The sequence below is a fragment of the Grampus griseus genome (genome assembly GCF_964374135.1).
Source record: "Grampus griseus genome assembly, chromosome: 2".
Taxonomy (NCBI): domain Eukaryota; kingdom Metazoa; phylum Chordata; class Mammalia; order Artiodactyla; family Delphinidae; genus Grampus; species Grampus griseus.
The window spans coordinates 146,387,885-146,409,870 of record NC_139018.1 but is presented as its reverse complement, the minus strand read 5'-3'; the positions used below and the strand labels follow the sequence as shown (position 1 = coordinate 146,409,870).

General features: G+C 42.5%; 1 protein-coding gene across 2 annotated transcripts in view; it reads left to right on the top strand.

Annotated features, from left to right (window-relative positions):
- Positions 1-266: 266 nt before the first annotated feature.
- The window catches only part of TJP1 (tight junction protein 1), a gene marked incomplete at its 5' end in the record, with an annotated part of 256,975 nt that continues 235,255 nt past the window's right edge, over positions 267-21,986 (top strand). For both annotated transcript variants that reach the window (XM_082647761.1, XM_082647760.1), the window contains 2 exons: positions 267-439; positions 20,395-20,527. In XM_082647761.1, coding sequence (XP_082503887.1) covers positions 267-439; positions 20,395-20,527 — 306 coding nt within the window. The remainder of the gene's footprint in view (positions 440-20,394; positions 20,528-21,986) is intronic.

Sequence of the window (21,986 nt, the reverse complement as noted above, 5' to 3'; positions counted from 1 at the left end):
GATGGGCGGGGCGGGGGGGGCAATGCGGGCGGTACCGGCCTCGCCCGCCGTTCCGGACCAGAGCCCCGCCAGCCGGTGCGCAGCGCGGAGACGACGGGGCGCGGGCCACGCACGGCGGCGGCGGCGGCGGGAGCGGCGGGCACGCACGCACGCGGGCGCGGGACCCGGCACGCACGGCCGGACGCACGGCGGCGGCGGTGGCGGCGGCGGCTGCAGGGGCGCGGGGTGGTAGGTGCGGGCGGCGGCGGATGGCCCAGGGCTGACCTATGCGGCGCCTGGAGGGGCTGTGCCGGCGGCGGCGGCGGCGGCGGCGGGGTCCGGGCCGCGAGCGGAGCGGGGACAAGATGAAGTACCAGAAGTACCTGACGGTGCTGCAGATGGCCATCGGCGTCACGCCGTCCAACCGCGGCAGCCTTCTGCCGCTCAGGAGGAGGCTGTGGTGAGGGCGGGGCCCGGGGGCGGGGGTCGGCGGGGGGCAACGGGCCGGGGGCCGGGGGCCGGGCAGTGGGCACTATCAACCCCCTCGGTCACCAGAGAGCGCGCGGCCGGGCGGGGCGGGGACCGCGGCCGAGGGAGGCGCCGCGCCGGCAGGTTCTGGCTCCGAACGTCCCGCCGGGCTCGCCGTGCGTTTCCTGCGGCGCCTCGGATCCATCGGCCGCCGATCCGGGTCGGAACGTCCGCAGCCGGCGGGGTCATCCTCGCGGGGTCGGTGACTGGGATTTACCTGTAGGCCGTCTGGTGCTCCCACCTGGAAACCGCTCTCGGCGTAACGGGAAGAACGCCCCTAAAGAAAGGTGTCTAGGGTCACCTGGAACCGGTGTGGACACCCGATCATCTATCGGATTGTATCGCGTTTTATTAGCATGTAAACATGTCACAGGGAATCCCAGTGGCGACCCAGGCGTTCCATCCACTTGGGACTTAGGTGTGCGGTTCTGTCACAAGAGGAATGGTCCAGTAAAGGGGTGGTGACTGTAGAAAAAAGGTGCCGGTGATTGTGGTATTCAGTGGTTATTTCAATTAAAAAATGCGTGGTTAATATAGTTTATAGAGGTTGATTCAATTCAACTGAACATAGTTCAGTTTAATTTTAAGGTTATAGGGAGAGGAAGTGAGGCTGTATCTAAGCATTGGGAAGAGTAATGTCTGTATGTAAGGCAAAATGGAATAACGATCTAAGGAACATAAGGATTGAGCAGCCAGGAAAAAGCTTAAAAGAAAACTGTCAATAGTGGAGAATTTTGGAGGTAAGACCAAAAATTATGAGCAGCAAAGTCCAAATTTCAGCTGTGCCACTTATTGTGTGACCATAGACAAGTTGCTGGAGAATCTGTTTCTTCATCTGTAAAATGGGAACAATGTTCTCTACCTCATGGGGCCATGTGTAGACCAACTTTGATGGTCAATACAAAGTGCTGGCCACTCTGCCCCGCTGCACAGTAGGTGCTGAGTAAATATTATTGTCTTCCTCCACCCCCCCACCCCCCACTCGCGCCCAGTTGTTAAAAAAAGATAAATTTATTCTGCAAAATATTTTAATTTGATGAACATCAAGTGACAACACCTGGAAGACTAGGCTGGTAAAAGTTGACAGTGATTGAATTAAGAAATGTCCATGGAAGGAAGTTTTAGCAAATACGTCAAGAATATGTCATTATTCTGAAGCAAGAAGCGGTAACATTTGAAGTTGACTTTTCAGATGGATGGTTTACAGGAAAAAAAAAAAAAAAAAGGAGAGGTCAGCACCAACAGTCTTACCCCCCACCCAGATTTTCTCCTGAGTGCTTATCAGTATCGAACACACTGCCTATTTTACTTAATTTTCATATATATCGCTTCTCCCCCCGCCCTAGAATGTTAAGTAGCATGGGGCCGGGGCTTTAGTCTGTTTAGTTGATTACTAAATTCCCTTCAAGCAGTGTCTGGTACAAAATAGGTTCGCAAAAGATAACTGCTGAATAAATGAATTCTTAATGCATAATTGGAAAAGAAAGTTAAGGAATTTTTTTTTTTTTTTTTTTTGGCTGCGCTGAATGGCTTGCAGGATCTTAGTTTCCTGACCAGGGATTGAACCTACATGCTTGGCAGTGAAAGCGCAGAGTCCTAACCACTGGACCGCCAAGGAATTCCCAAGGAAATTTTCTTCATGTTATACTTAAAAACCAAGATGTGGAAATAAGGTTTGAGGAGCTGTTAGGCATGAATATTAGCAGCAATTGGTCACAAGGTCAAGAAGCTTGGTTTATTCTTTCTTATCATTGGAGTGCTGCTTCTGAAACTAGTTTCCCGAGTATATAGTTTGTGAAGAGAGAACACAAGGAAATAAAATCCCGGTAACATTTGTACTCTAGAGATTCACGTTTGAGGCAGGCAGTGACCTGGGACCAGCATTAAGAACCGTCTTATGAAGAGACAGCCTGGAAAGAGGGGGATTTCATTGAGCTTTCCCACAATCTTAAATGAGCATTTCAGGACTCAGTGGTAAGCGGATTTGCAAATGTTCATCTACTTTCTCCAGTGGCAAAGTGAAGAGCACACTCTGCAAAACTCGGCACTGGGTGGTACTTTGGGACATAGATGTATAGTCTTTTGTTGTTGTTGTTGGAGAATATTGTGCTGCCTGGTAAATCTATCTCTTACGTCTCTGGAGTTTATTTTCTAGATAACATTTCATTTTGCCAGTGCCCTAGCAACTGCATGTGGAGAATTTGAGATGGATGGGGCCATTATTTGGCTAGAAGATGAGAGGATGGGGTCTGCCTCCAGAGTGGCTGGTGGGAACCCACAGGCGACATCAATAGTGCATTCAGACCTTGGGGTGCACCAGCTTATGTCCATTTACAAGATGTGAGGACATACCACAGTCATTGTTCATGGCTTATATAAAGGTTTATGTGAAGACGTTTAGGAAGATGTGTAGGCTCCCTGTGTTTCTCTCTCTTTTAACTATTACAGTCTGTATGGGAAGACTGCATACCTGCAAAGCTTATGCCTGTCTAAGTGAAGGTTACGGTTGATGGACCAGTGCTTTGGCCCCAGACTCGTATGTAGTTTGGCCACTTGTGCTCATCCGCTTTCCTCTTTGCAATATCTTTCTGTCTTTCTAACTGGCTCTACAAATCCTTTAAGGAGTAGAGCACTTGCAGGCCATTTTACATGGAAACTGAAGCGGACACACAGCCAGACCTGCATCAGTGGAGCCTGCAGGAGCCCTCTTCTCCTTGACTCCTTCTCTAAGAAGTTTAGTAAGTAGGAGTGTTTGCAGTGTTTGGTTCTGAATCATTACTGTTCATGAACCTGGAACTCAGGCCTGTTACCCGAGGGAGATGTGAGTTTGTGCGGCTGCTGCCTGCTCTGAGGGCCTCAGATAATGGTTCAGATGGACAGAACCAGTACCATTGCTGGACAGAAGCAGTAGAGCACGGTATTTCCTAGATCTGCTGTAACAGATCACTGAAAGCAACAGGAATTTCTTCTCCCCCAGTTCTGGAGGCCAGAGTCTGAAATAAAAGCATCGGCAGGGCCACGCTCCCCCAAGAGCTCTGGGGAGAATCCTTCCTGCCTCCTCTAGTGTCTGTGGCCCCAGTGTTCCTTGGGTTCCTCTTCAGTCTCTCTCAGCATCCTGATGTGGTCTTGTCTGTGTGTCTCTTATAAGACCACTTATAAGACCACTTGTCATCGGAGTTAGGGTCCAGCTGGGTAATCCAGGGTGAGCTCATCTCGAGATCCTCACCATAGTAACCTCTGTGAAGACACTTTCTCTAAACAGGGTCACATCCACTGGGTTGTTAGGAGGTGGGGGGAGGAGGGGCACAGTTCAGTCCATTGCGGGAACCATGGCCGGCTCCTTGCTGTTCAGCGGGTGTGAGGCCCAAATAGCTGTTACTCCTGTCTATTTTAGGTGAAATGCAAAAATTATTTTCATAATAAGTTTATTGTTGTCAGAGCCTTGATTTTTTTTAACATCTTATTGGGGTATAATTGCTTTACAATGGTGTGTTAATTTCTGCTTTATAACAAAATGCATCAGTTATACATATACATACATCCCAGTATCTCCTCCCTCTTGTGTCTCCCTCCCACCCTCCCTATCCCACCCCTCTAGGTGGTCATAAAGCACCGAGCTAATCTCCCTGTGCTATGCGGCTGCTTCCCACTAGCTATCTGTTTTACATTTAGTAGTGTATATATGTCCATGCCACACTCTCACTTCGTCCCAGCTTACCCTTCCCCCTTCCCGTGTCCTCAAGTCCATTCTCTACATCTGTGTCTCTATTCCTGTCCCACCCCTAGGTTCTTCAGAACCATTTTTTTTTTAACATTCCATATACATGTGTTAGCATACGGTATTTGTTTTTCTCTTTCTGACTTACTTCACTCTGTATGACAGACTCTAGGTCCATCCACCTCAATACAAATAACTCAATTTCGTTTCTTTTTATGGCCGAGTAATATTCCATTGTATATATGTGCCACATCTTCTTTTTCCATTCATCTCTCGATGGACACTTAGGTTGCTTCCATGTCCTGACTATTGTAAATAGAGCCGCAGTGAACATTGTGGTACATGACTCTTTGAATTATGGTTTTCTCAGGGTATATGCCCAGTAGTGGGATTGCTGGGTTGTATGGTAGTTCTATTTTTAGTTTTTTAAGGAACCTCCATACTGTTCTCCATAGTATCAATTTTCATTCCCACCAACAGTGCAAGAGGGTTGCCTTTTCTCCACACCCTCTCCAGCATTTACTGTTTGTAGATTTTTTGATGATGGCCATTCTGACTGCTGTGAGGTGGTACCTCATTGTAGTTTTGGTTTGCATTTCTCTAATGATTAGTGATGTTGAGCATCCTTTCATGTGTTTGTTGGCAGTCTGTGTATCTTCTTTGGAGAAATGTCTATTTAGGTCTTCTGCCCATTTTTGGATTGGGTTGTTTGTATTTTTGATATTGAGCTGCATGAGCTGCTTGTAAATTTTGGAGATTAATCCTTTGTCAGTTGCTTCATTTGCAAATATTTTCTCGCATTCTGAGGGTTGTCTTTTCATCTTGTTTATGTTTTCCTTTGCTGTGCAAAAGCATTTAAGTTTCATTAAGTCCCCATTTGTTTATTTTTATTTCCATTTCTCTAGGAAATGGGTCAAAAAGGATCTTGCTGTGATTTATGTTATAGAGTGTTCTGCCTCTAAGAGTTTTGTAGTGTCTGTCCTTACATTTAGCTCTTTAATCCATTTTGAGTTTATTTTTGTGTATGGTGTTAGGGAGTGTTCTAATTTCATTCTTTTACATGTAGCTGTCCAGTTTTCCCAGCACCACTTATTGAAGAGACTGTCTCTCTTATTGAAGAGGCTGTCTTCAATAAGAGACTTATTGAAGGACTGTCTATCCTTGCCTCCTTTGTCATAGATAAGTTGACCATAGGTGCGTGGGTTTATCTCTGGGCTTTCTATCCTGTTCCATTGATCTATATTTCTGTTTTTTGCCAGTACCATATTGTCTTGATTACTGTAGCTTTTGTAGTATAGTCTGAAGTCAGGGAGTCTGATTCCTCCAGCTACGTTTTTTTCCCTCAAGACTGCTTTGGCTATTTGGAGTCTTTTGTGTCTCCATACAGATTTTAAGATTTTTTTGTTCCAGTTTTGTGGAAAATGTCATTGGTAGTTTCGCAGGGATTGCATTGAATCTGTAGATTGCTTTGGGTAGTATAGTCATTTTCACAATGTTAATTATTCCAATCCAAGAACATGATATATCTCTCCATCTGTTTATATCACCTTTAATTTCTCTCATCAGCATCTTATAGTTTTCTGCATACAGGTCTTCTGTCTCCTTATGTAGGTTTATAGCTAGGTATTTTATTCTTTTTGTTGCAGTGGTAAATGGGAGTGTTTCCTTAACTTCTCTTTCAGATTTTTCATTGTTAGTGTATAGGAATGCAAGAGATTTCTGTGCATTAATTTTGTATCCTGTTAGTTTACCGAATTCATTGATTAGCTCTAGTAGTTTTCTGGTAGCATATTTAGGATTCTCTATGTATAGTATCATGTCATCTGCAAACAGTAACAGCATTACTTCTTCTTTTCCGATTTGGATTCCTTTTATTTCCTTTTCTTGTCTGATTGCTGTGGCTAAAACTTCCAAAACTATGTTGAATAACAGTGGTGAGAGTGGACACCCTTGTCTTGTTCCTGATCTTAGAGGAAATGGTTTCAGTTTTTCACCTTTGAGAACGATGTTGGCTGTGGGTTTGTCATATATGGCCTTTATTATGTTGAGGTAAGTTCCCTCTATGCCTACTTTCTGGAGGGTTTTTATCATAAATGGATGTTGAATTTTGTCAAAAGTTTTTTCTGCATCTACTGAGATGATCATATGGTTTTTCTCCTTCAGTTTGTTAATATGGTGTATCACATTGATTGATTTGGGTATATTGAAGAATCCTTGCATTCCTGGAATAAACCCCACTTGATCATGGTGTGTGATCCTTTTAATGTGCTGCTGGATTCTGTTTGCTAGTATTTTTTTTTTTTTTTTTTTTTTTGGCGGTACGCAGGCCTCTCACTGTTGTGGCCTCTCCCGTTGCGGAGCACAGGCTCCGGACGTGCAGGCTCAGCAGCCATCGCTCACGGGCCCAGCCGCTCTGCGGCATGTGGGATCTTCCTGGACCGGGGCACGAACCTGTGTCCCCTGCATCGGCAGGCGGACTCTCAACCACTGCGCCACCAGGAAAGCCCTGTTTGCTAGTATTTTGTTGAGGATTTTTGCATCTATGTTCATCAGTGATATTGGCCTGTAGTTTTCGTTTTTTGTGACATCTTTGTCTGGTTTTGGTATCAGGGTGATGGTGGCCTTGTAGAATGAGTTTGGGAGTGTTCCTCCCTCTGCTGTATTTTGGAAGAGTTTGAGAAGGGTAGGTGTTAGCTCTTCTCTAAATGTTTGATAGAATTCGCCTGTGAAGCCATCTGGTCCTGGGCTTTTGTTTGTTGGAAGATTTTAAATCACAGTATCAATTTCAGTGCTTGTGATTGGTCTGTTTATATTTTCTGTTTCTTCCTGGTTCAGTCTTGGAAGGTTGTGCTTTTCTATGAGTTTGTCCATTTCTTCCAGGTTGTCCATTTTATTGGCATAGAGTTGCTTGTAGTAATCTCCCATGATCCTTTATATTTCTGCAGTGTCAGTTGTTACTTCTCCTTTTTCATTTCTAATTCTATTGATTTGAGTCTTTTCCCCGTTTTTGTTGATGAGTCTGGCTAATGGTTTATCAATTTTGTTTATCTTCTCAAAGAACCAGCGTTTAGTTTTATTGATCTTTGCTATTGTTTCCTTCATTTCTTTTTCATTTACTTCTGATCTGATCTTTATGATTTCTTTCCTTCTGCTAACTTTGGAGGTTTTTGTTGTTCTTTCTCTAATTGCTTTAGGTGTAAGGTTAGGTTGTTTATTTGAGATGTTTCTTGTTTCTTTAGGTAGGATTGTATTGCTATAAACGTCCCTCTTAGAATTGCTTTCGCTGTATCCCATAGATTTTGCTTCGTCGTGTTTTCATTATCACTTGTTTCTAGGTATTTTTTGACTTCCTCTTTGATTTCTTCAGTGATCTCTTGGTTATTTAGTAGTTTATTGTTTAGCCTCCATGTGTTTGCATTTTTTACAGATTTTTTCCTGTAATTGATATCTAGTCTCATAGCATTGTGATCAGAGAAGATGCTTGATACAATTTCAGTTTTCTTAAATTTCCAAGCTTTATTTGTGACCCAGGTTGTGATCTATTCTGGAGAACTTTCCATGTGCACTTGAGAAGAAAGTGTATTCTTCCGCTTTCGGGTGGAATGTCCTATAAATATCAATTAAGTCTATCTGGTCTGTTGTGTCATTTAAAGCTTGTGTTTCCTTATTTATTTTCTGTCTGGATGATCTGTCTATTGGTGTAAGTGGGGTGTTAAAGTCCCCCGCTATTATTGTGTTACTGTCGATTTCCCCTTTTATGGCTGTTAGCACTTGCCTTATGGATTGAGGTGCTCCTATTTTGGATGCATAAATATTTATAATTGTTACGTTTTCTTCTTGGCTTGATCCCTTGATCATTATGTAGTATCCTTCCTTATTTCTTGCCACAGTGTTTATTATAAAGTCTATTTTATCTGACATGAGTATTGCTACTCCAGCATTCTTGTGATTTCCATTTGCATGGAATATCTTTTTCCATCCCCTCACTTTCAGTCTGTATGTGTCCCTAGGTCTGAAGTGGGTCCCTTGTAGACAGCACATATATGAGCCTTGTTTTTGTATCTATTCAGCCAGTCTGTGTCTTTTGGTTGGAGCATTTAATCCATTTAATTTAAAGTTAGTTATCGATATGTATGTTCCTTAATTTTCTTAAGTGTTTTGGGTTTGTTATTGTAGGTCTTTTCCTTCTCTTGTGTTTCCTGCTTACAGAAATTCCTTTAGCATTTGTTATAAAGCTTGTTTGGTGGTGCTGAATTCTCTTAGCTTTTGCTTGTCTGTAAAGGTTTTAATTTCCCCATCGAATCTGAATGAGATCCTTGGTGGGTAGAGTAATCATGGTGGTAGGTTTTTCCCTTTCATCACTTTAAATATGTCCTTTCATTATTGATTGTTCCACATGTAGAACATATTCCATTTATTGTGTTCTTCATCATTGTTTGTTTGCTCTTTAGTTCTTCTACGTCCTTCTTAAAGGTTTCTTGTATTTTCTCCATTCTGTTTCCAAGATTTTGGATCACTTTACTATCATTACTCTGAATTCTTTTTCAGGTAGACTGCCTGTTTCCTCTTCATTTGTTTGGTCTGGTGGGGTTTTACCTTGCTCCTTCATCTACCGTGTGTTTCTCTGTCTTCTCATTTTGCTTAACTTAGTGTGTTTGGGGTCTCCTTTTAGCAGGCTGCGGGTTCGTAGTTCCCGTTGTTTTTGGTGTCTGCCCCCAGTGGCTAAGGTTGGTTCAGTGGGTTGTGTAGGCTTCTTGGTGGAGGGGACTGGTGCCTGTGTTCTGGTGGATCAGGCTGGATCTTGTCTTTCTGGTGGACAGGACTGCGTCCACTGGTTTGTTTTGGGGTGTCTGTGACCTTATTATGATTTTAGGCAACCTCTCTGCTAATGGGTGGGGTTGTGTTCCTGTCTTGCTAGCTGTTTGGCATAGGGTGTCCAGCACTGTAGCTTGCTGGTCGTTCAGTGGAGCTGGGTCTTAGCGTTGAGATCAAGATCTCTGGGAGAACTTTCGCCATTTGATATTATGTGGAGCCGGGAGGTCTCTGGTAGACCGGTGTCTTGAACTCGGCTCTCCCACCTCAGAGACACAGGCCTGACACCCGGCCAGGGCACCAAGACCCTGTCAGCCACATGGCTCAGAAGAAAAGGGAGTAAAAAAGAAAGAAAGAAAGAAAAAAATAAAGTTATTAACAAATAAAAAAATTATTAAAAATGAAAAAGTAATAAAAATAAAAGAAAGAAAGAAGAGAGCAACCAAAGCAGAAAACAAATCCATCAATCATAACAATTGTTAAAAACTATACTAAAAAATCCCCCAACCAACCAAACAAACAAAAAAACCAGACAGACAGACCCCTAGGACAAATGTTAAAAGCAAAGCTCTACAGACAAAATCACACAAAGTCCACTGCCTCAATTTTGGGATGAATCGTTGTCTATTCAGGTATTCCAGAGGTGCAGGGTACATCAAGTTGATTGTGGAGATTTAATCTGCTGCTCCTGAGGCTACTGGGAGAAATTTCCCTTTCTTTTTGTTCGCCCAGCTCCTGGGGTTCAGCTTTGGATTTGACCCCGCCTCTGCGTGTAGGTCGCCTGAGGGCGTCTGTTCTTTGTGGAGGCAGAGGCTGGCATGACTGTTGCAACAGCCTGAGGCACGCCGTGTGTTCTCCCCAGGAAGTTGTCCCTGGATCACTGTGCGCTGGCAGTGGCGGGCTGCACAGTCTCACGGCAGGGGAGGTGTGGATAGTGACCTGTGCTTGCACACAGGCTTCTTGGTGGCGGCAGCAGCAACCTCAGCGTCTCATGCCCGTCTCTGGGGTCCGCGCTGATAGCCGTAGCTCGCGCCTGTCTCTGGAGCTCATTTAGGCGGTGCTCTGAATCCCCTCTCCTCGCGCACCCTGAAACAATGGTCTCTTGCCTCTTCGGCAGGTCCAGACTTTTTCCCGGACTCCCTCCTGGCTAGCTGTGGCGCAGTAGCCCCCTTCAGGCTGTGTTCACGCAGGCAACCCCAGTCCTCTCCCTGGGATCTGAACTCCGAAGCCAGAGCCTCAGCTCCCAGCCCCCGCCCTCACTGGTGGGTGAGCAGACAAGCCTCTTGGGCTGGTGAGTGCTGGTCGGCACCGATCCTCTGTGCGGGAATCTCTCCGCTTTGCCCTCTGCACCCCTGTTGCTGCGCTCTCCTCCGTGGCTCCAAAGCTTGCCCCCAACCCCGTCTCCACCGGTGAAGGGGCTTCCTAGTGTGTGGAAACCTTTCCTCCTTCAGAGCTCCCTCCCAGTGGTGCAGGTCCCGTCCCTATTCTTTTGTCTCTGTTTTTTCTTTTTCCCTACCCAGGTACGTGGGGAGTTTCTTGCCTTTTGGGAAGTCTGAGCTCTTCTGCCAGCGTTCAGTAGGTGTTCTGGAGGAGTTGTTCCACACGTAGATGTATTTCTGATGTGTTTGTGGGGAGGAAGGTGATCTCCACATCTTACTCCTCCGCCATCTTGAATGTCTCCCCAGAGCCTTGATTTTTGCATTGAGTGCTTTCAGGAGCATTTACACGGATCTTAAGGGGAAAAGAGTGTCATATCATTTTCTTCATGCTTCTAAGTCTGTTTCTCCCAGTTGAGTCAGTAAGTATTGAAGGCCATGCAGTATCCATTCATCCACTGAAGTTGTCATCTAATAGTCAGATTCCAGAAATAAGATAAGAAGAGCTGCTGTTCATTGAACTTGTTCCGTGCTGGCCCTATATCCCTCTATGAGGTGGGGGCTGTATCTCCCCAACTTTACAGATGAGGTCATTGGCTTGCCCAGAGTCACACCTCAGATTTTTTGCCAGTTCTTGGGGTTAAAAACGTATTTGAGCGAGGACGTGCCAGTCCAGAAAGAGAGACGGACTGAAGACAGGAACAAAAGGACGGAAATGTCCCTTATAGGATGTTGTTTCTCCCAGGGTGACCTATGGCCCATTCACGGCTCACAGAGTTCCCTGATTGGATGGGACCAATATCCAAGTCCTTCCTTGGTTTCTTTAATGAGCAAACTGTAGGCAGTTACACACATTATTATTTATAAGTACAGCTAAGGGCCATTAATATGAACCTTTTCAGTGAGCTATTAAGGTTTCCGAAGTCTGGTACTCGTAAACAAAAATTAGCATTTTGCTAGCACTACTGAAGAATCCTTCAGAAGTACTCAGTATCCTTATAAAATCAGCTGCCCTGCTATACTTAGCAGTATCTCAAGGCTCCTGTTCTCACACTCTTGTTTGGAATTCCCCTCATTTGGGGGAAGGATGCTTTGCTCTCTCTCATAAGTGTTATCTTGACTTGGTTGTAGCTGTCAGTTGCTTATATTTTATAATTAATATATTGTAGAAGGATTATTAGATATTTTGTTGATAGTTCTTGTATAACTGCTTTGTTTTTATGATCTTCATTATTTTTGCCCAATTCTTTGTTATTGTTGAGTTCTTTTCCACTAGAAATTAGAAATGGGTGTGGTAGATGAGCTTGGGAGCTGTTTGTCCCAAGTGAACTGTGGTCAAAACTGGTCGTGAGCCAAATCTGCTGAGTTATAACAAAATGAGAGGATGGACTCCGGGTTTCTGCCTTTTAAGCCTGTCAGCCAAGGCTGCAAATAAAAACACGACGCTGTTAGAGAAGTTATGAAGCGAGTGGAGAGAGGCAGACATTTTCTCCCCAGTTACCCGCTAGGGATGATTAAATGGAATTAAGAATTAGGAAAAGAAAAACTTCATTGTAGGCCAAGTATTGATTTCTCCAGAGTTCAAGGGAAAGCATCCAAGCTGCTTACAGCTCACTTCCTAACTTTATTTCCCTGTCATCAAAGGCTGTTCTCCTAAATATTTGGGGAATGATCTCCACAGTCTGAGGTATTCAGTGGGGGAATACCTCAGGTTGGGGGAGAGCGGTGCCTCGGGGTGACAGAGGCTCCTTTTACTCCACATCACGAGTATGCAAAGGCAGTACTCCCCTCGTGAGTTGTAGATGCACCTCTGTATTCTTGTGCATGTCTAGCAGAGAACTATTTGAACACACGTATTTCCACCCCAGGACAAATACTAATTCTCGAGAAATATTAAAACAAAAGAGAAGTGACATTTAAAATTCCCTTATATCTCGACTCCTTCTGCATAATAATCTGGTCCATTATTATCTGGACCTGTTTATTCCTTTCCTTTATCTCCCATCAAAGAAAGGGGGACCATGACTGAGCCATACGCTTTTTGACAGTTGACCTCTTAGCTTCACAGAGATCTGATCTGAGCTTTAAAGTTACTAAAATTACTCTGTAGGAGCTGGTTCAGTTCTTGGACAAGACACCATCCTCCCTCTGAGTCTGTGGGTAGGGCGGGTACCGACCTGATATTCACCTGGTATATGCCAGCTCATCCCTCCTGGTTATTAAAGGTTTTTATTATGATCCTGGTAGGGAGGGGGAGAGTCCATTCTTCTAGTTATATTTAGGATCTTTCTTTTCTCTTTTACCTTGTTACTGGATTTAATATTACATTGTGTTAAGTCTGATAAATTTCTTGGCTTTTAGTCATTTATAAAATTTGGTGGATATAAATACTTATTGCAGACTTTAGGTTTTAGGCTTTTAGGTTTGGAAAAAATGAAAATAGTGATGCCTGTCTAAGTCAGATGAGAGGAAAATCTTTTGAAAATTTTCTTTGTGGAGAAAAGTATATTACATTTGTGTTAATTTCTTATAAATGATCAAACCATATAAGCAGTGCTATCAACATGAAATGAGAGAGAGGAAATAAAGAAAATTTAAGCCTTGTATATTGTTTTACCATTCTGTTTTTCTTTCCCACGTGCCCTCTTCTTTTTTTTCTTAAATTGGAGTATAGTTGATTTACAATGTTGTGTTAGTTTTTGCTGTACAGCAAAGTGAGCCAGTTATACATACATATATATCCACTCTTTTAGATTCTATTCCCATATAGGTCATTATAGAGTATTCTGCTAACCTGTGCTATACAGTAGGTTCTTATTAGTTATCTCTTTTATACATAGTAGTGTGTATATGCCAATCCCAATCTCCCAATTTATTCCTCCCCCTGCTTTCCCCCCAGTAACCACAAGTTTGCTTTCTACATCTGTGACCGGACTTCTGTTTTGTAAATAGGTTCATCTGTACCATTTCTTTAGATTCCAATAAGCGATGTCATATGATATCTGTCTTTCTCTGACTTACTTCACTCAGTATGACAATCTCTAGGTCCATCCATGTCGCTGCAAATGGCATTATTTTGTTCTTTTTTATAGATGAGTAATATTCCATTGTGTATGTTACCACATCTTTTTTTTTTTTAAAATAAATTTATTTATTTATTTTTTGGCTGCATTGGGTCCTTGTTGCTGTGCGGGGGCTTTCTCTAGTTGCGGTGAGCAGGGGCTACTCTTCATTGCGCTGTGCAGGCTTCTCACTGCAGTGGCTTCTCTTATTGCGGAGCATGGGCTGTAGGCGGGTAGGCTTCAGTAGTTGTGGCACGTGGGCCCAGTATTTGTGGCTCATGGGCTCTAGAGCACGGGCTCAGTAGTTGTGGCGCATGGGCTTAGTTGCTCCATGGCATGTGGGATCTTCCTGGACCAGGGCTCGAACCCGTGTCCCCTGCATTGGCAGGCGGGTTCTTAACCACTGCACCCACCAGGGAGGCCCCTGTGCCACATTTTCTTTATTCATTCCTCTGTTGATGGACATTTAGGTTGCTTCCATGTCTTGGCTATTGTAAATAGTGCTGCTATGAACATTGGGGTGCATGTATCCTTTCGAATTATGGTTTTCTCCAGATATATATGCAGGAGAGGGATTGCTGGATCATATGGTAGCTCTGTTTTTAGTGTAGAGTGTAGGAGGGATCCCAACGATGTAGCAGGGTTCCTTTCCTCCACACTCTCTCTAGCATTTATTGTTTGTAGGTGATGGCCATTCTGACCGGTGTGAGGTGATACCTCATTGTAGTTTTGATTTGCATTTCTCTAATAATTAGTGACCATATGCCCTCTTCTTGAACAGAGTTTTTCATTATTTTTATGGAATCTTTTACCCTGCAGAGAGGAGAACAAAACTGTACAGGGTGCTGCTCTTTGTGTTAAGAATAATGTAAGTGGCATCACCCAAATTTTACTCTGGGAGATGACTTGAAAGGTAGACTCATTGGAACCCAATGAAATAACAAAAATATGAATTTAAAAAGCTACAACAAAAATAGTAACAGTCTGAGTAAACAATAAAGAATACCATCGATGGACCAGCATTCTTGAGGAATGTCTGAGAAGTAGTTAGTAGATAGGGACAGATCTACTGAGAGAAATACCTTGCAGAAACCATTGTCCGGAAAATGTGCAGAAGATTCCTGCAAAGTTAAGGGTGGGAGGCTTGAAGCAGCATCAAGGGATAGAAGGAGCAGGGGATGTGGGGGGGGTTCATCAGATCTGACTCCCTCATCCTCACTGATGTGTGACACGGAGGGGACAGCAGTGTTGCTTTCTCACTGAGGCAGTGATGTGGGCACTAGAGCCAGGGAGACAGGGCTGAACCTGAGATGTCCACTGCATCCCTTGACACAGAAGAGAAGCTGCCTCACAGACCTCTCGGCAGTGTGTCCTGTCTCTGCCAGAGCTGCCAAAGGCAGGCCACCTTAAGCACTACTGTGGGGAAACAGACGTTCTCTAATAGAAATATAAATAGACTTTAAAAATCACACAACAAGTGGAAAAAGCCAGTATTAAGAGAATACCACATTCAACAAACAGAGGAACTAATCTCTAAGAAAAAGGAAAAACTTTGGATTAACATGGTTTTCAGAAAGATGCAAGAGAATATTCTACTAATAAAAAAGCATACTAGACACTTTACAGATTTAAAATGTACTCATTGGAGTAAAGGAATGGCTGAATTGACAAAATTGAAAAACAAATTAGTAATCTGGAGAAGTAAGCTAAAGACTCACAAAAGAAAGGGATGAAAAGAAAGAGAAGTTAGGAACTCTCAAAAGAAATCAAAGATGACACATATAGATGGAGAGATATACCATGTTCTTGGATTGGAAGAATCAACATTGTGAAAATGACTATATTACCCAAAGCAATCTACAGATTCAATGCAATCCCTATCAAATTACCAGTGGCATTTTTTACAGGACTAGAACAAAAAATCTTAAACTTTGTATGGAGACACAAAAGACCCTGAATAGCCAAAGCAGTCTTGAGGGAAAAAAACGTAGCTGGAGGAATCAGACTCCCTGACTTCAGACTATACTACAAAGCTACAGTAATCAAGACAATATGGTACTGGCAAAAAACAGAAATATAGATCAACGGAACAGGATAGAAAGCCCAGAGATAAACCCACGCACCTATGGTCAACTAATCTATGACAAAGGAGGTAAGGATATACAATGGAGAAAAGACAGTCTCTTCAATAAGTGGTGCTGGGAAAACTGGACAGCTACATGTAAAAGTGTGAAATTAGAACACTCTCTAACACCATACACAAAAATAAACTCAAAATGGATTAGAGACCTAAATGTAAGACTGGACACTATAAAACTCTTAGAGGAAAACATAGGAAGAACACTCTTTGACATAGATCACAGCAAGATCTTTTTTGTTCCACCTCCTAGAGAAATGGAAATAAAAACTAAAATAAACAAATGGGACCTAATGAAACTTAAAAGCTTTTGCAAAGCAAGGGAAACAACAAACAAGACGAAAAGACAGCCCACAGAGTGGGAGAAAATATTTGCCAACGAATCAGCCAACAAAGGATTAATCTCCAAAATATATAAACAGCTAATGAAGCTCAATATTAAACAAACAACTGAATCCAAAAATGGGCAGAAGACCTAAATAGACATTTCTCCAAAGAAGACTTACAGATGGCCAAGAAGCACATGAAAAGCTGCTCAACATCACTAATTATTAGAGAAATGAAAATCAAAACTACAAACTACAAAACTACAAAACTACAATTCACACCAGTTAGAATGGGCATCATCAGAAAATCTACAAACAACAAATGCCAGTGAGGGTGTGGAGAAAAGGGAACCCTCTTGCACTGTTGGTGGGAATGTAAATTGATACAGCCACTATGGAGAACAGTATGGAGGTTCCTTAAGAAACTAAAAATAGAACTACCACATGACCCAGCAATCCCACTACTGGGCATATACCCAGGGAAAACCATAATTCAAAAAGAATTGAACATTGTACCCCAATGTTCATTGCAGCACTGTTTACAATAGCCAGGTCATGGAAGCAACCTAAATGCCTATCAACAGACAAATGGATAAAGAAGATATGGTATATATATATACAGTGGAATATTACTCAGCCATAAAAAGCGAAATTGGGTCATTTGTAGAGACGTGGATGGATCTAGAGACTGTCATACAGAGTGCAGTAAGTCAGAAAGATTAAAACAAATATCGTATATTAACACATATAAGTGGAACCTAGAAAAATGGTACCGATCAACCAGTTTGCAGGGCAGAAATAGAGACACAGATGTAGAGAACAAACGTATGGACACCGAGGGGGGAAAGTGGTGGGGGCAGGGGTGGGTGGTGGTGGTGGGATGAATTGGGAGATAGGGATTGACATATATACACTAATATGTATTAAGTAGATAAGTACTAAGAACCTGCTGTATAAAAAAAAATAAAATAAAATTCAAAAATTCAAAAAAAAAAAATGTCCAAGAGGGGGTTGGACTTTTGGCAGGGATGTGGTGGTGCTGGCAAAGAAGGAAAATGAAGATGTATTAATGTCATTTCTTGTGTAAGAGGAGGTAAGAAAACCAATGAACCAGAGATGCTGATAGAAAAATATGAGTTTAAACACGTATGTATGTGTATGTATGTATATTTACATATACATGTATGTGTATATACATATAAATACATAAATATATGCATATAGTTAGTTAGCTAGAGTTAGAGTTGCCCTTATAAAATGTACAACTTTCAAACTAATTGGAAGGGCGGAAGAGTCTGTGGGCTGGCGGGGCAAAGAAAACTCAATCATACTGAAAAGGCAGAAAAAAACCCCAAAGTATTTAAATTTAAAAACACACACACAAACCATAAAACAAAGATGATAGGAATAAATCTAAACATATGAGTAAAGAGCACTTTGAATGGATTAAGGTTCTCTCAAAAAATACTGATTTCCAGATTGGGTAAAAAAGAAAAGGAATACAGCTACATGCTGTTTACCAGGAGTTAAAGGTACAGCTAAAAAGAGAGAGAGAGACAGACACTGGGAAAGGTGGAAAATACAAGCACAGAAAAAGATAAGCCAGGAAAAGTTTAATGTAAAAATATAGATGGAAAACATTATCAGACAAAATAGCATTTAGGGTAAAATCTTGAATTGGCACAGAGACTTTTCATATGCTAAAGGGTTAAATCCCTAAGAAGATCTGAGTTACAAACATTAAGGCATCTAATAAAATAGATTTGAGACATATAAAGGAAAAACTAATGATATACAAAGATCAACTGACAAATCCATATTCACGCTGGGGAGCTCGACACTAGTCTCTTTTTTTTTTTTTTTTTTTTTCCGGTACGCGGGCCTCTCTCACTGTTGTGGTCTCTCCCTTTGCGGAGCACAGGCTCCGGACGCGCAGGCCCAGCGGCCATGGCTCACGGGCCCAGCCGCTCCGCGGCATGTGGGATCCTTCTGGACCCGGGCACGAACCCGCGTCCCCTGTATTGGCAGGCGGACTCTTAACCACTGCACCACCAGGGAAGCCCCCGATACTAGTCTCTTTTATAGAAATCAACTCAGCAAGACAAATACAATGAAGGACATGGAGAAGTTGAGTTTTAACTAATAAGATAAAATGGTAAAATTGTCCTTGTATTTAAGGACCGCCAAATGGGCATTGTTATACTGTTGATGGAAGTGTAAGTTGGTAAGGTCTTTTTGAAAGGCAATACTTAGCAACTTCTAGTAACTTTTCCTAAGTAAATACTGCATTTGTACCCAAAGATGTTGTCAAAGAAAAGGTGTTCATTGCTTTGTGGTTTGATAGCAAACGTTTGAAAACTAAACTAAATGCCCATCACAGGGGAATGATTGAATAAATTGCCGTACACCTATGCTATGGAATAGCGGTTAGCCGTTAAAAAAAACAATGAAATAGATCTGTATGGGTTATTATGGGGAAAGCATCAAGATAGGTAATTAAGTGAAAAATATAAGATGCAGGACAATATAAACAATTTGGTGCCTTGCCTTAAAAGTTTCAAAAGGAGATTAACACATACATAGATAAACATGAGCATTTGTCTGCAAGGTTATACAAAGAACTGTTGTCAATGATTGTCCTTAGGAAGAGGGATGGGGATTTGGGATGAGGGGGAGGGGGGAGGCTTTTACTTGTTGTTTCTGTATCTTTCTGTACTCTTCAAATATTCTGACTATATGGATGGAGTACTTTTAAGCTGTAGATGTACCTAAACTAGTCTATTTTATGGTATTTACTTCTACCTTATTTTTGTTGTCAAATTAATTTTGCTAGTAGTCCATCCTTTGTGTCCTTTTCAAGCAACAAGAGACATTTTATTTTATTTTTAAATGTATTTATTTTATTCATTTATTTTTGGTTGTGTTGGGTCTTCGTTGCTGTGTGCAGGCCTTCTCTCATTGCAGTGAGCGGGGGCCACTCTTCGTTGCGGTGCGCGTGCTTCTCACTGCAGTGGCCTCTCTTGTTGCATAGCACCGGCTCTAGATGTGCGGGCTTCAGTAGTTGTGGCATGCGGGCTCAGTAGTTATGGCTCGTGGGCTCAGTAGTTGTAGCTTGCGGGCTCTAGAGCACAGGCTCAGTAGTTGTGGTGCATGGGCTTCGTTGTTCTGCGGCATGTGGGATCTTCCAGGAGCAGAGATAGAACTAGTGTCCCCTGCATTGGCAGGTGGATTCTTAACCACTGCACCACCAGGGAAGTCCCTCAGACAACATTTTAAATACCAAAGATTAAATAGGTCATGAAGGTTAATAAATATATGAACATGGAATGTATTACAAATAGGAGATCTGATCATAAAATAAGGATTATGTTTTTCACAAACCACACAGCCACACTTACAAATCAGCCTCATTACTTTATAATCTTTTTATCTCTAAAACCATAATCCACTGAGCAGTGTCCTCCCAGGTTCCCAAGGCACCTTGTTCCAAGGCTGCCACCAGCAGTGGCACAGAAATGGGAGGACACATGGCAGTCTGGAGTGTGTGTGTGTATGTGTGAACACGTTGCCCAGGGTGCGTTCTGTAGATGGCTTAGTTTGTGTGCTGTTTCTTATCTGAATTTTCTTGGTTCCATAGTAATACTGAATTAAGTGTCGACTGTCATGCTTAAATTTTTTTTTAACATCTTTATTGGAGTATAATTGCTTTACAATGTTGTGTTAGTTTCTGCTGTATAACAAAGTGAATCGGCTGTATGTATACATACATCCCCATATCCCCTCCCTCTTGCATCTCCCTCCCACCCTCTCTATCCCACCCATCTCTATCCCACCCCTCTAGGTGGTCACAAAACACTGAGCTGATCTCCCTGTGCTACGCAGCTGCTTCCCACTAGCTATCTGTTTTATATTTGGTAGTGTATATATGTCAGTGCTACTCTCTCACTTCATCCCAGCTTACCCTTCCCTGCTTCCCCGTGTCCTCAAGTCCATGCTACGTCTCATGCTTAAATTTTTAAAGGCTGTTTTCATGCTTAACAGAATCCTCCTGAACAGTTTCTGTGGTTGGGGACAGTGATGGCTGCTGTGCACTGGTGTGCCAGGCACCAGGCTGAGCACTAGATAAATAACCACCCAGAGGGAAGCAGTGCCTCTCAGTTGCCTAGGAAACTTCAGTCTGGTCTTGGTTGCTTTTCTGATGGTTACAGAGTTGACTTTTAGTGAATCTTAATGTTGGAATATTTGAACTGTCACGAAAGATTTCTAAACTAGCAAGCTGCTAAGAAATATTTAGAGAGGTATCTGGTAGAATGTAGCTCCACTGTGATTCTTAGCTTTTTGGTTGAAAAAGGAGTATGACATCTCCAAAGCTATTCTCAAGTAAATGCTTCCCTCATACTTGAGAAAAGTATTCACCTATAAACCTGTCTTCTTAAGAATTTTCCTCTTCTTGCAGGGTAACACCATCCTCTGAAAATCCTAATGGTGCTACTTCTAGTGTCAGCCAAGGAAAACCTTCTCTAAGACGAATTAAAGGGAGACTACACAGAAGCAAAAGCCTTGATAGCATCGATTTCTGTGAACTCACTGTAAGTGGATTGTTTAACGCTTTTCTTCCTTTTCAAAGAATATGAAAAATTTGATTTTTAAATATTTTCATAAAAATGCAACAGGCTTATTTTGTGGTAAGCATTTTTTCGGTAAAAACTGGTTTATCCAACAGGTTACCGACCAGCATAACTTTCTTAACCGATATCTATAGATACATTTATGATAAGCGGTTCATAATGATGATTCTGGTTCAAAGACCAAAATAAACAAATGTTTCCTGAGCTCTACAACAAAAATTGAATTAAGGGGCTTCCCTGGTGGCACAGTGGTTGAGAGTCTGCCTGCCGATGCAGGGGACACGGGTTCGTGCCCCGGTCCGGGAAGATCCCACATGCCGCGGAGCGGCTGGGCCCGTGAGCCATGGCCGCTGAGCCTGCGCGTCCGGAGCCTGTGCTCCTCAACGGGAGGGGCCACAACAGTGAGAGGCCCGCGTACTGTAAAAAAAAATAATAATAAAAAATAAAATTGAATTAAGTTTAGTGGATAATGTAAATTTCTCGGAAAATTACAAATCCACATATCAATGTAAGTACAGACCTAAGTATTTGATGAACCCCAAACACCCAACTTCCTTGTAGTTCCAGAAAATAGAGGTGCTCTCTTATTATTAGGACAGATCCCAGTTCAGTTAATGATGGGGTTTTCTTCTCATTCTAAGTGATTAACATTAGTGACCTTTTTTTCCCCAGGCCTAGTGACAGGTTTTCACTTGGGTATATGGTAAATTCATGCATGTTTTTAGAGGAACACTGGCCCTTTCAGGCCCCACTGTCCTTTCCTATTAATTGTGTTGTCCTGGAAGAGCTACTGCAATGCCATAAAGGAAACACTAGAATTTCCCTAGCTATAAGAAGGTCTTATTCACATTTATGTGTTGTAGCATTCATTGGCAAATTAATGGATGTTCGGGATGCTTAGACTAGATGTGTTCATTTCTCCCTTGAGCGCTGAAGAATTCAGAATTATAAAAGTACCATTGACCATTATTGTTTCAAAAGGTGGTAACAGTGTGAAAGTAAAGCCTATCTTTTTTGAGGATATGACCGCTGCATCTTTTTTTTTTTTTTTTTTTTTTGCGGTATGCGGGCCTCTCACTGCTGTGGCCTCTCCCGTTGTGGAGCACAGGCTCCGAACGCGCAGGCTCAGCGGCCATGGCTCACGGGCCCAGCCGCTCCGCGGCATGTGGGATCTTCCCGGACCGGGGCACGAACCCGTGTCCCCTGCATCGGCAGGCGGACTCTAAACCACTGCGCCACCAGGGAAGCCCTACTGCATCTTTTGCCTATAATTGATGAAAACAAAAGTTCAGTAATTGTGAATACTCTATATTTTTAGTTTTCAAAAATTTTAGTAATTATTTTTATTAAAATAATTTTACCCAATTATTTTACTTAAAACTATGCTTGACCATATAAGACAAGAAGGTGAAACGTGACC